Source organism: Taeniopygia guttata, chromosome 2 (assembly GCF_048771995.1).
Source record: "Taeniopygia guttata chromosome 2, bTaeGut7.mat, whole genome shotgun sequence".
NCBI lineage: Eukaryota > Metazoa > Chordata > Aves > Passeriformes > Estrildidae > Taeniopygia > Taeniopygia guttata.
In genome coordinates, this window is record NC_133026.1 from 13564416 (window position 1) to 13578340 (window position 13925).

The 13925-nt window shown below is 36.7% G+C and overlaps 1 protein-coding gene across 2 annotated transcripts in view; it reads left to right on the forward strand.

Annotated features, from left to right (window-relative positions):
* Nucleotides 1-13925, forward strand: part of CUL2 (cullin 2) — a 41457-nt gene that overhangs the window by 14829 nt on the left and 12703 nt on the right. For both annotated transcript variants that reach the window (XM_030264339.4, XM_030264338.4), the window contains exons 6-11: nt 1747-1829; nt 7904-8000; nt 8095-8205; nt 9430-9592; nt 10728-10852; nt 12433-12540. In XM_030264339.4, coding sequence (XP_030120199.1) covers nt 1747-1829; nt 7904-8000; nt 8095-8205; nt 9430-9592; nt 10728-10852; nt 12433-12540 — 687 coding nt within the window. The remainder of the gene's footprint in view (nt 1-1746; nt 1830-7903; nt 8001-8094; nt 8206-9429; nt 9593-10727; nt 10853-12432; nt 12541-13925) is intronic.

Here is a 13925-nt window from a genome sequence, read left to right on the forward strand (position 1 = left end):
CAAGAGATTACTTTTTTCTTCTCTGTATGTTATGAATGCATGGTGAAGGAGACTGCTTTTCTGAGTTGAGCTCCTATGACTGATTTCAAACTCCTGAGTTTTCAATGGCTTTGTGGGAGCCCTGAGCTAGAAGGTATTTAAGATGTGCCTTCTGGGTTTTTTTTTTCCCTCAGAAATAGATTCTGGAAAATGGAGAAAACTGCCACATTCAGTATTGCCAGTCTAGTTGGAGAAATAAGATCAGTCCCTATCCTCAAGTGGGAGACACTGTCTTCAACTAATACATCAAGTTGCTGGATTGATCTGTCTATAGTTTATTTGACAAGAAAATTCCAATAGGCGACTTGACTTTGCTTCCCCCTGGTAGCTCATATGTGAGACGGACCATGCTAGAGACCGCATTCAGAAGAGATCTACTTGAGCTTATCTTCACCTCATAGTCACTAAATGTATCAGTTCTTTTCCTTTCTCCCCCCTCGCTCCAGAGCTGGCTTTTTTCAGCTGGCTTCTTTCATTCAGGATGAGTTCCTGTTGTCTTATAGAAACTTAACTGTTCTCCAACTACTATCCACAAGGCATGACAGTGAAAATTGCTCCTGAGATGACTTTGTTTCAAAACATGATCTGTCTTTGGATTTATAAGCAAACCTTTACCTCTCCTTAAGCCTGCTTATGGTGCAGTTGTGTCAGGTTTACTTTCTCAACCCTGTGTTGCAGCATGGATGCTGAATAGCTGTGACAGCTGGAGCAAGTTCATTTGTCTGCTTTTTAAAAAGGAGATTTATTTCACAGAGTGGGTCAGATTGGCAGTTGATAGCTATGTGCCTGCTTTCAGTTAAGAAATACCTGATAGATTGTTTAATTTTTAAATCTAATGACCTGTTAGTTGTGTCAAAGCTTTCTTAGGAACAATATTCCCTCTGTCCTTACTGAACTGTGCAGTTTCATTTTTTTCCGGTCTACTACTTCCTGGCAGGTGTTTTTGGAGGTCTCCTATATGCAATTATTCTCTTTATATATGGGATCACATCCCTTTTGGGCTTTAAATCTGACTTTGATTCAAGTGTAAAAGCTAATTTGAACTATTGGAATTCTGTTTCTAAAAATGGTGTATCTTGGGAGCAACTGCTTCGCTTGTAAGAACTGATAAATTCCTGAACTGATTTGAATTCCATTAGAAGCCAAATGTTAGCTTGCCAGTGACTTTGCTGAAGATGTAAGTATCTTAGTTTGGAGATGTTCTTTGTGCGTTGGATGAAAGGATTCTGTGTCTTTGACTGTGACCTCTGACAAATGGGCCAAAATAAATTCCCTTTTGTCAGCTGAGGCTTATTTTGCAATCATTGATAGAAATACTGGTGTTTACACACATTCAGACTTCGATTAGAAAAGTATGTTACTTACCTATTGCTGTGCAGATGTTTTGTTTATCTGTAGTCTCAAAATCTGCCTTTGTAACCAACTTGCTTGGGGTCCTTAACATATATTTGAGAATACTTGGAGTAGAACCAAAGAATTAATCAGTTCTATGAAATGTATAGGAAGAATGCGGGCTGGGAAGCCAGCAGCCAGCATTCACATACTGCCTGAGTAGGGAAAGAGGAGGTTATGTAACAACTGAATTTTAAAAATCCTCAATGGGAAATTGTGTCATCTTTGGTACTGTTCTGGATTTGGTGTGGTGGTTTTTAGGGTTTTTTTAAAATGTACTTTTTATTGATATAAACTTGTGTTGTGTCCTTACAGCTAGCTCTTGATATGTGGAGAAAATTAATGATTGAGCCGCTGCAGGCCATCCTTATTAGGATGCTCCTCCGAGAAATAAAAAAGTGAGTGTTTGATTGTTTCTTGCTTTAACATAATGTGGGTTTTTTTTTTTACTTTTTTTTCTTTTACTTTGAAAATCTGTTGACTATTACACAATTCTTTTATGTTTGGTTTTTTTAAGGTAACTTCTTTTCTGATTATGATGGTCAATTAGCTTTTCTTGTTGTAGCTGTTTGTTTGTGGCTTTCATGTGTAGAAAAAGGCAGTGGATTCTCTGTAACCACAGAATAATGATCTTTCTGTTTCAGCAACCCTTCTTATTAATGGGATAACAGGAGTTAGAATAACTGTACAGGTCCTATAGGATACATTTTACCTTTTTCTCCACCTAATGCTGACTACCTTTAGCTTCTGTGCTGTCAGTCAAGTTAAGGACCAGGCCTTGGGCAGAGATTTGCCAAAGCCAGAGAAGCTGTGTTTGCATGGAACCCAGAGCAATTCTTGCAAGTGACAAAGCTTCTGGGTTTCTGTTTTTCAGATCAGTACCTTCACTTACCATTTTTCATGTTCGTTGTGAATGAAATGAAGATAATTTTTTTTTTTGTAGTTTGAGGGAAAGTTATTGTTTTATTTATGAATACTTTTTTTTTTGTTTTACTACTTCTAAACAAAACCAAAGAGCTTGGAACTTTTCAAGCTTTGATTTAAAACTTTTATTTAACTTCCAAAGGAGCTTCTAATTTATGAATAAACAAATTTTGTGATCTACTACAGATCTTGTGTGTAGTTGTAAGTTTCATCAGTTTCTGCACTTCTACCACTGTTTATGATAACTCTGGGGTTGTTTTAAGCGATTACTCAGGTGACCAGACTGCTGTAGGCAAACTGAGGGAGAGAGGTATTTTGGCAGATTGAGGTTCCTTGAACATGCACTTGGTCAGAAAAAAAATCTGTAAAGCATTGAAAACCTGATTTTAATAGTTTATTTGTATTTTTCATTCCTGAATTAAATATTGGACAACAAAGTAAAGGATATGATGTCTCTTTTCAATGGCATTTCTGAAGCCAGGAAGTATTTATTTGCTTCCCCTTGTTGAATCATGGTTCCTTTGTAACCAGGACTTAATAGTGCTTTATCCATTTTTACTCAAACTATTTTTAGTAAATGGAGATTTCCCTAATTCATGGTGAAGAACATTCTCCTTTGCTACATGAAGCATAGCGATGCTGAAGACTTGTCTTACTTAATGTATATATTTCACTGGGAGTAGAAATGTCTGTGAAAACTTTTTTCAACAGACATCTGATGCCCCTTAAAATAATGGTCTGTGTTCAGCTTGAGGCAGATTGCAAAGCTTCCCAGGGTGTTTAGATCAAGCCTGTCACTGGGAGGCAGTGTTTCAGAGGCATTAGATCTTGAGAGTGTAACAAGTTGGAAGTATTTGTTGCTAAACTATTTGGAAGCTTTGAAATAAAACTTTGGTCATGCTCTCTAATGGTTGGATTGGGATTTTTTTCCCCCATTTTTTTATTAGGGAGTCTTTTGTATGATCTCAGAGAAGTTAATTCCGTTCTGCTTCTCCAAATATACATCCAACAATTCATACTAAGTTTCTTCTAGCCACTTCGTGATCTGTGTATCATTTAATGAATTATATAAGAGAGAACCACTTCTTGTAGCTGTTTTTTTCCTGCTGTCATGAAATGCAGTGCTTCCTATGGGGATTCTGAGGATGGCCTTTGCATGTAACAACAGCCTTGTTGCTGTTCTTTGCTGTAATTTCAGTGGTCAATACAGCTTTTAAGAGGCAGTTTTAAAGACGCTGCTGCAAGTGATTTAGATGTCTTTTAGCATTGAGTTCAGTAATTCAGGGATTAAACAAGGTGGATATCCATAAGTTATATCTATCAGACATGCAAGAATATCCATGGGAATAATATAACTTTAAAGTTTTAATAAAATTGCTATTACATGTACATGCTTAAAAAATCCTCTATTTACAGTAGGCCTTCCTCATAGTAGTTGTGCATGGTTCAATTTATTACAATGCTTTAAATAATAAATTAATGTACATGGGACAGTTGAACTACTTCTAGGCAGGAAGTTTGTGTAGCACACAAAAGGATGTGGAGTTGATATCCAACACTGTAGTCAATTATTGTATATAAAAGTAGCTTTCTTACTTTGTAGTGGAAAAGGGAGGGAAGCAGAGCCACAAATTCTTCTTTCAAATGTTACTTTATCAATGTATTTAACTGGATTTTTAAGACTCCTGACTATAGCCTTGAGCACACCGACCTTTTAGAAAATATAAGCTTGTGCAATACATTATACATTAAAATTTACAATAAATTCTTTTCGTACATGAAAATAAAGTAATACAGGTAGTGGCTTGTGGCTCAGCTGAACAAGATGGCTAAACTTATCTAAGAGTTTACTGACACCAAAAAGGAGCAGGCTGTGCTCTGCTACCTTTCATGTGCCGGATTTGGTGCTCACCTAGTCCCTTAGTGATCCAGCTGAACTGCTAATGTGACAGAAAACCATCTTGGATATTGTTTCACCAGATTGGCATAAGTCAGTTCAGCAAAGCATTAGATGAGTGCCAAAGCAAATGGAGGCCTGTGTCTGAGCAAAAGGGAGCAGGATCAGCCCCCTTGAACAGCAGAGAATTCTTAAATCACTTAAGCCGGTCTTGTCTGACTGCACTCCTAATATAGAGTTCCAAGTACAACACTTTCATCCCATTCCCTCTAGCCCAAGAACTCCTCCTACAAGGCAAGCTGAATATCAATTAAGCATTTTTGTGTCAACACAACAGGAAGCCGACAAGATCTTGAATTGTGAGAAAATTCATCTGTAGGGAACGCTGGGCTCCTGGACGGCTTTGATGAATGGAGACGAGAGATCTCTGAAGGCTGCTCTTAGAATATAAGGTTTATTAGGGATGGTGAAAGGTCTTGCTTGGAGCTGCCAGACAAAGCACATGGCAAGGCCTGAGGGGATGGGGGAGGGAAGAGACAAGGGGTAGAGAGGATGCTCTAGGAGAGGGTGGAAGTTCTAAGAGGGGGGAAGATCTAAGAGAGAGGAAGTTCCAAGAGGGCATCTGGCCCCTCGGAGACCCCTTATGAGGGGGCTTCAAGGTGGGCTGGAACAAGACTTGGGCCAATGGGGTTACAGACACTTGATGTTTCAGGGTAGGGTTACAGGTGTGGGGTGAACCATACATTTTGGGGGTTGAGATGGAACAGTCCATTTGACTTTTGGACCTATCTGTAGGTAAGGGTATTGTCCAGCCAGTAGGGGGGATTGTTTTCATCTTGGCTGTATTATTGTAAATCTTTTGCCAGGCAATTATATTTATCCATCCTTTCCAACACTCATCCATGAAATTCTTAAACAGAAATAATTTGGAAATTGCTCAGGTGCTATCTCAAATGAAAGTGTGATTAGTACGGAGTAACTGAGAGAGGCTTCTCTACTAATGCCACTTTCTAACTAACTGGACTTACTCCTGTCTAAGCTGATGCATTATCTATACCATTTGTTTGAAATTAAAGCTATTGGAAATTAACTTTTTCAAAAGTGTTTGAAACAGTCTGATCTAGTTCACAATGAATTCTATAGGTAATTTGCCTTGAAAAACCCTTGGTCCTACACAGCAGAGCATTTCTTTTAATTAATCTGATATTTAGTTATTGTACCTGAAATTTTTTAAATGTTCTCTGGGGCTGTAGTAATACACTGTACAATACATGTTGAACATCCACTGTTAGCTTGAGCCTGAAGACAGGAACAAGATAGAGTTAATATAAATCAGCACAACTTTCTTGTGTTTTGTAGCTTTCTTCATTTCTTTTGGAAAAAAACCAAACTCGTCACCACCTGAATTAGTGGAACTTGTGTTTTTATCCAGATTCCTTTCCAAACGTCATCATACCCTTATACCCAAGATATCACAGGATATCCCTGCTTCAACCTGTGTTGCAGATGCTCTGTAGCTTTATGTGTCTGTATTGCTTGCTGAGTGATGCCAAGAAGGAAAATAAACGTTTCATAGACTTCTACCTTTGCAGGGTCACCAATTCAATGTGCAGTTGTTCTTATTACTACAACTTATGGGAAAGTTGTCCATAAAACTTCTGCCAAATTTTGTTGACATTTGCACTTCACATTCCTGGGAGCAGGGTGCCATTGGTGTAAATAAAAACCTGAAGTGGCTGCCAAAGCAGACAAGGCCTGTTTCTGTGCTGGGTTTGTTTTCATTTATTACCTTTGTGCCATCTGACCTCTGCTTCAAAAGCTTGTTTCCTTCCTTCCAGCTCTTCCATGGAGCGTGTCTCCTGTACTTATACAGCTTTCTGCTAATGTTCCTTTGAGTCCCCTGGTTCTGGCCATTGCTGCCCCCTCCCCTCCCACACATGTATGGGCTAAGGTGTCAACTGGCCTGTTGAGCAGAGGGAAGCTGGGACTTGAGCTGTTCCTCCAGTAATGCTGCTTGCATTTGTGTACCAGGTCCAGAGCCCTGCATGTGGGAGCTGGGCTGGGCTGTGTCTTGCCAGAGCCCCATTTGTAATATGCTCAGCATTTAGTTCTGTGGCTTCCTATGCTGCATGGCCTAGCCCTGTGTTCACAGGCTGCTGCATCCTGCAGCTCTCCATGCTCCTGGGCCCCTCTGGGGTAGAGGTGCAGGCCCAGGGCAGATGGGATTTCTCCCTTCTATGATTCTGTGCTGCTGCGTCTGCCATCATAAACCAGACCCCGCAGAGAGATGTTGGCAAGGGTGCAGGGTGTCATTACATGTACCCAAACCCAGGTTTAATCCACTGGTTCAGCTCCCACAACCAGATGAAATATTCCTGTTTCCTGTGTGCAAAAATCACACCATATCTGGTGGAACCCATCAGTTCAGTTAATTTGTAATGGACAATAAAAATCAGATGATCCCTGATGGAACCCGTCTGTTCAGTTAATTTGCAATGTATAATAAAGCTGCATAAACCATACAGTGATTGTTCATTGTCTGTTAAGACAGCTAATTCTTTACACTCATCATTTTCAGAACTGAAAAACAGTAGTGTTTGAAAGCAATATCCATGATTAACAGTGTTGTGAATACATGAAGGTGGTCTGATGTGCATAATACAGTGACTGCTGGTGTGGCTGTCCTGCTAAACCTCCACAGCTCATAGGCATCCTTTGGACTTTTTCCTGATTATAAACCAAAATAAATGACATTAGCAAAATTACTTGTTTCCCATTTTACCCCAGCCTAGATGGGTATATGGTAATGTTTGTCTTTGATGCTTAATCATAAATACACTTTCGTAAATCATATTTTGGTCCTATTTAACACCTTAGGAGTTAGAGAATATTTTTTGTTTAGTAGTAAAGTGCATATGAAAAGAGGAATTTTTTTAGAACTTTTCACGTCTTAAGAGGAAGTCTCTGCTGTTTTGAGTGCTGGTATTTCACAGTCTTTGCAAAGGACTGAACACTAGTGTTTTTAAAACACTCATTTTAATTACTTCTATTTTCACCTGAATGGAACTAAAAATAACATTTTCTTCACTTCAACTCCTTCATTTGAAGCTAAGAACTTGACTGGAAGATGTAAGGTTTTCCTTTTCTGTATGATTAAATATTGTGACATAATGGGCCAGGTGTGTTATTTATTCCACTTGAAATCTACATGTTGAATAGTAGATATTCAGAAAAGAAAACGGCACATTTATTGTTGTGGTGCTGGTAAAAAGGATGGATTTTTTAGAAGGAGGAAGAGGGTAAAGGTAGTCTATGTAATAAAGGCTACAAATACAAGATGGAAATTACTGTTGCTTTTAAACTACTTGCATAGAATATATAATTTGGAATACTTAGATCCTTAGCAAATATTTGGAAATCTCACAACCTTTAAATGCTTTTGAACAGTTTATGAGTAACTATCTGAACAATTTAAATGTATATAAGAGAAAGAAGTGCATTTTTTATTTTAAGATTAATCTTCTTTTATTTTGCCAATTTGAGCAGGGGAGTTTACTGGAAAATTTGTTCATCCAATTTTATTTCATTTGGCTATAGATGAGTTACACCAGAAATCTGCGTTTTCATAAATGTTTTCTTTGTCTGTTTCAGTGATCGCTGTGGAGAAGACCCAAACCAGAAAGTAATCCATGGGGTTATTAACTCCTTTGTTCATGTTGAACAGTATAAGAAAAAATTCCCCCTAAAGGTAGATACACATTTCTGATTATGTATCTTTAATTTGGAATGTCAATCTAGTATATACATTATTTGTCCTTTAAAAAAAAAAATCTCTCTTCTAGTTTTATCAGGAAATTTTTGAGTGTCCTTTTCTGAATGAAACAGGGGAGTATTATAAACAAGAAGCTTCAAACTTATTGCAAGAGTCAAATTGCTCACAGTACATGGAGAAGGTAAGAGATTCTTCAGTGCACATGCAATAACTAAAATAATTTTACTGATGATACATGTTGTCCTTTACAGTTCTCATAGTCGTTCTTTGTGTTACACTTTTATGTAATTGAAATAATTTTTTTTAGCGACATGGTTAATCTGAATGTTAACTACAAACCTTGCTATGGATGGACAGTCAGTATCAAAATATTTCATAATAAATTACGACTCAATGGCATGAAAAGTGAAAAAGAAAAATAAAACATATCAGGTTGATTAGTATTACTTCCTCCCTTTCTTATTTTCTTTCAGTTTGGAGTAAGGTAACATTTGAGTTTTAGCAATATGTGGTTAGAAAATACTCCCAAGTTGTTCCAAAGCATTATTAAAAATTACATACTCTGAGGTGGATTTTCTTTCATTTTGCTTTGTGGTGTATAAAGTCATGTTGTGGTTAAATTACTTGTAATTCTTATACCTAGTTTGAGAAAACAAAGATTAATACAACACTAGGAGTCAGTTCTTGGTCCTGTACTGTCCGTACTACCAAGAAAGAAGAGTTGAGGACTGTGAAGTTGCTTTTAAACTGATGGTTACACACCTGTATTGAAATTCAGGGACAGGCTAAGACTTTAACGAAAACAAAAGCAGTTTTGCCTATCATTAGCAGTCTGCAGCTGTAGTACTCTGCTTAGACCCCCCTCATATTCACAGGCCGTAAGTGCTTTTATTGGCAGTATTTGTATGACTTGTCTTATGATTAAGCCTATTTCCTTCATTGAGTTATAAAAAGAGCTTTTGTTAATAGCTCAGATGTACTCCTGTACCTATTGAGCAGATGTTTACATACAAGGAGATGTACTTGGAGTAGTAAAATGATTCTTGGAGTTCTCTTTTTGTTAGGTATTGTGGTAAAATTGTCTCAGAAGGAATAAGAAGTATGGTAAGAGAAATTAGGGAAGACTAGTCATAAGGTTAAAGGGAACAAGAAATTTCAAGATGAAGACTATGGAATGCTGGTAGACATCTGACCAAGCCTAGTTAGTACTCAGACTCGATTATGTTCATTTGTAATAGCCTGATTCAGAAGAACAAATTAAATTTTTCATCCTGCACAAGTTCTTTTATAACTCTTGTTACTTACTCTTGTTTCTCATTCTACACACATACACTGTGTTGAATATTCTGGTACTATATAGGTTGTCAATATTTCTTCAGCTTGCAGTTTAAACTCTCCTGTGCAGGTTTTAGGTAGATTAAAAGATGAAGAAATGCGATGTCGGAAGTACTTGAATCCCAGCTCATATGGCAAAGTAACTCATGAATGCCAACAGAGGATGGTAGCTGATCACTTGCAGTTTCTACATGCAGAATGTCACAATATTATCAGACAAGAGAAAAGAAATGGTAAGTCTCACTGGTCACAAAAGCACTGAAATGGTTTTTTGTTTTATTCACTTAGCATTGCAATTTCCTCTTTTTTCAATACCTGTGAGCATTTTCAACTAATGTTACTAATCTAGAAATCCCCATTAAACCCTGAATGACATTTCTCTTTTAGCATGTAACTAATTCAAAACCTTCTTTTTATTGTTAACAATCCTTCTTTCAACTAATGCTCTTTCCTTGTCCTAGTCATCTTAAAAACACACTGAAGTCCTGTGTCCTGTAGAATTGATCATGTTTTATGCTTCCTTTGTAAACCAATGGCTCTGTCTTAACAGATTTCTTCAACATCACTTAACAGGTCAGGTTTATAAAATATTTTGACATCTTTTCATAGCCTCTTTTTATTGTCCTGAATCTTTTGTGACCTCTCATCCTGATCTTTTTTATAGAAGGAGATGCTCTTGTAGTTATATTCCCTGCCTGACTTAAAAAAAAAACATGCTTTCCGGTGACTACATGCTTCTTACCTTTGAAAGAATGCTTATTCTTGCATGAAAGATGGTATCTCTTATGTGAAATGAATTATTTTTCACAGTCAAACTCAGATTTTATTTAATAATGGTCTGTTCAGTTTCCAGGCAATCTTTCACGTTTGATTAGAGTTTGGATCTGTTTTGTTTGGTTTCTTTTTGGGGGTGTGGAGATGCAAAATATAATAAAAATTGCAGTTGCTTGTTTAAGAGCTTTTCTCACCTGAGAAAAATTTCAAGCTACCACTGGAGGCAAATAAAAATTCAAGAAGCTATCTAAACTGATTTTAGTCAGCTGCTGCTAAGGGATATTAAGGAAGACCAGGGTTTAAAATAAACTGGCACACTATTTCTCCACACTAGCCCACCTGTCTTCTTAGAGTCTCTCCTAAAGAAGTTGCATTGTAAGGGTGAGGTAGTCACAATGCCAGGACTCAGTAAACACTGATAATAGGCCTACTCTTTTCTTTTTTCTTTTGTCAGTGATCCAGTGTATGTTAATTTTTTCTTTCAAAACAGTTGGTCTTGTTTCAGTCTTTAGTAAGTTCTGTTGGATATTATGATACTATATTTAATTTTTAGTGTTTCTAAGTGTACTCTATACAAATGTATCTCTGTTACAGACATGGCAAATATGTATACTCTACTTCGTGCTGTGTCAAGTGGTTTACCTCATATGATTCAGGAACTACAAAACCATATCCATGATGAGGGCCTTAGAGCAACCAGCAATCTTTCTCAGGAAAATGTGAGTTTCCTCAGGCAACTGCAATGACTGTGTGATTAACATTATTGATTGAGTGTTTGCCCTTTTCCTCTTAGTTGTTTTTTTTTTAATTTTGCCTACATAAAATTGGATTGAAACACGATGGATAAGTTGTAACTTCTCATCAGCATGGTTAGCTCTGCCAATTATCTGTCCTGAGAGCTGATTGTTGTAATTGCTGTGATCTAACCAGAAACAACTGCAGCTAGATATTTCTCGTTGTTGTTTGCTTAATACTGCTAGAGCAACTAGGTCCTTTTGTTCCATGTATGTTTGTTTTTTTTTTTCTGAATTTCTCTTAAGTCAGTGGCATTTGCTGTTCTGATATATTAGAAGCCATTGATTCCATTTTGTAAAGACCTGACATCCTGTCCTGATATCAGTCTGGTCGTTTTCATAAAAGCTTTGTAATAATTTTGCTTTATATGGTCATGCAATTTCTGAAAATATTCTTATTTATTTTATTAATGTGTGTTAAACTTTTTTTTCCTGTTTATGTCTGTTTAAATTACTCAATTCCATTTTTGTTTCTCCAGCATTGCTGTTCAAACTACAAGCTTTCATTTGACATTGTATTTTTGCATGTGTACAAGCACAGATCTTGCTGTCTAGATCTGTGCTCACTTTAGGATGGTGACTTTAGCTATCCAGTGTTTCTGTCTATAACAATATAGAAAAAGCTGTTGTACATTCACTCTTTACTGACTGCTCGGGGATGCTTACTATTCTGTGACTCCACTGTGACTTCAGTGTGCATACTGAAAAGGGACTGAAGTCTTTAGTAGTATAGTTTGCTTTCCAATTATTTTTAGGTTTATTGAACTTATTCTTTCAAACTAATAGTGTCCTCACTGAGAAATAAATACAGACCCATGAGAGTGGTGACAATTCACAGCCTTATGTAGATAATTTCAAAGTGTCAAATACTTGTTCTGTTGTATAAACATTTGAAAAAAACTTTGAAACATTTTTATGTGTAGCCTGAGACAGTACTTGAGGAGTTATGCTACAGAGCCTTTCACACTATTGCACTTGTGCCTGCTAGCTTGTCTGTGTAGGGACTCCTCCAGCTCATGTCAGTCATTTCTTTGCAGAGTATGATGCTGGAATTTAGGGCATGAAATTCAATTGGTAACTGCCCTATGTAGGAAAATGTAAAGGGGTCGTTCAGATTTTCTGTCTCTGAAGTTACTGTGTAGGAGAAGCAGCAGTTTATTATATCAGTTGCTTGATTGCTGTATTTGTGTTAGCATTAATGATTTTGAAAAGGCTAATAAATAAAGGATTTTAGGGAAAAATCAGGTGGCATGAGAGCAGTATAGACTCAAATCTAGGTTGGATAGCATGACTGTAAATGTAGCCTAGACTTTTTATTTCCAGGACATGCTTTAGCATCATAGTGTGAGAGTACAGCAGAATTCATCCTCTCAAAAATCACTGTAGTAGTAACTTTCCCAAAAATGAGTAATTAGTAAAAAATGTATTACTAATGTAGATATGTCTGTTTTAGATACTAGCACTTTTCTTGCTAACTTGCTTTCTGTTGTATCTACCCTCTTTAGATGCCAACTCAGTTTGTGGAGTCAGTTTTGGAAGTACATAGTAAATTTGTTCAACTGATCAACACTGTTTTGAATGGTGATCAGCACTTTATGAGTGCCCTTGACAAGGTAATTTTTACTTAAGTAAACAAAGCATTGGAAAACAAAATCCAGGACCTGATTCAGGCTCACCAAAACTCTTCACAGCATCAACACATGGTCAATGATAGTTCATATACAGTCTTTCTAGTTTAGAAATGCAATGGAGCAGAAGACAATCCAGTGTAAGGGAAACGATAAATGAAATGAGACCATTTTAATACTTGTTTTCTGAAAGACAGACCTTTCTTTTAATCATATTTCAAAACACAAAATGGTACTGATCCATTCAGTACAATAATAAATGCAGATAATACATAGGCAACTGGTGGGGTCTGGGAGGTTTGGTAATTCCTGCATGCATTTGAACTTGAATTTGCTTGCTGAGATAATGTTTATATCTGAATGCTGTTAGTATTACTTCCACAGAATTTTTGCTTAGATTTTTCAAGTTGACTGCAAAGAATATCTGGAAACTTACATTACTTCAATCACTGCCATGATAGGTAACTTTTTCCAGGCGAGAGCTGCACTTGAATTTAAATAATAAATATAGGGAAAGAGGCTTGCTGCTGTTTTATTTGAAATGCATAGCCATGCAGGTATTCAAGATAACAGTTCTAATTATAATAAATGTTAATAGTAATCATTATTAATTATAACTAATAAATCTATTTTCTTTCTTTAATTTTCTCTCAGAGGATGCACGCATACAGTTCATTGCTCTTTTGTGGTGTATGCAGGAGTTGCAGTTTGTCATTAGTGTCAGAGTCTAAGCTTTGGCAATTATCAGTCAAGGTTAATCTGAAAAGGAGTAATGGAGAAGGTACCAGTGATGGTACCAACGGTAATTACTCATCTGTATTTGTGACATAGATGAAATAATTATTTAGCATTTTAAAACAAATACTTCAATACCAAATACATTTCTCTCTCCGTTGCAATTAATATCATGTACCAGAAGGTGGAGTAACACGAGACTGACAACTTCATTTGCTGGCACATAAGCAATGCACTTTTTCTTAAATACATCAGTTCTTTACCTCATTGATCTTTCTTACAGGAAATACTTAAAAATTGATTTACTGTTAATTTTTGATGGTGGATATCAAAATCACTATTGTTGCCTCCAGCACTATTGCAAAAGACTGCTCTAAGCTTTAAAGAGTTTCCTATTTCTTGTCAAATCATGCATTCTTTTGTCAGAGGAATTCTGGGACCTGTTAGCAAATTTTGCAATCTTGAGGTGTTATACAGAAGAGTTCCTTGTCAGTTTGTCTTTCTAATAATAAAAATAATATTTACCTTCTTCAGAGGAACTGTAATTCCTGGGATCTCTGGTCATGCAGTATTTTTGATTCACTATTAGTTTACAACACTAATTTAAATGTGACATGTAGTTTAGAAACTCCATT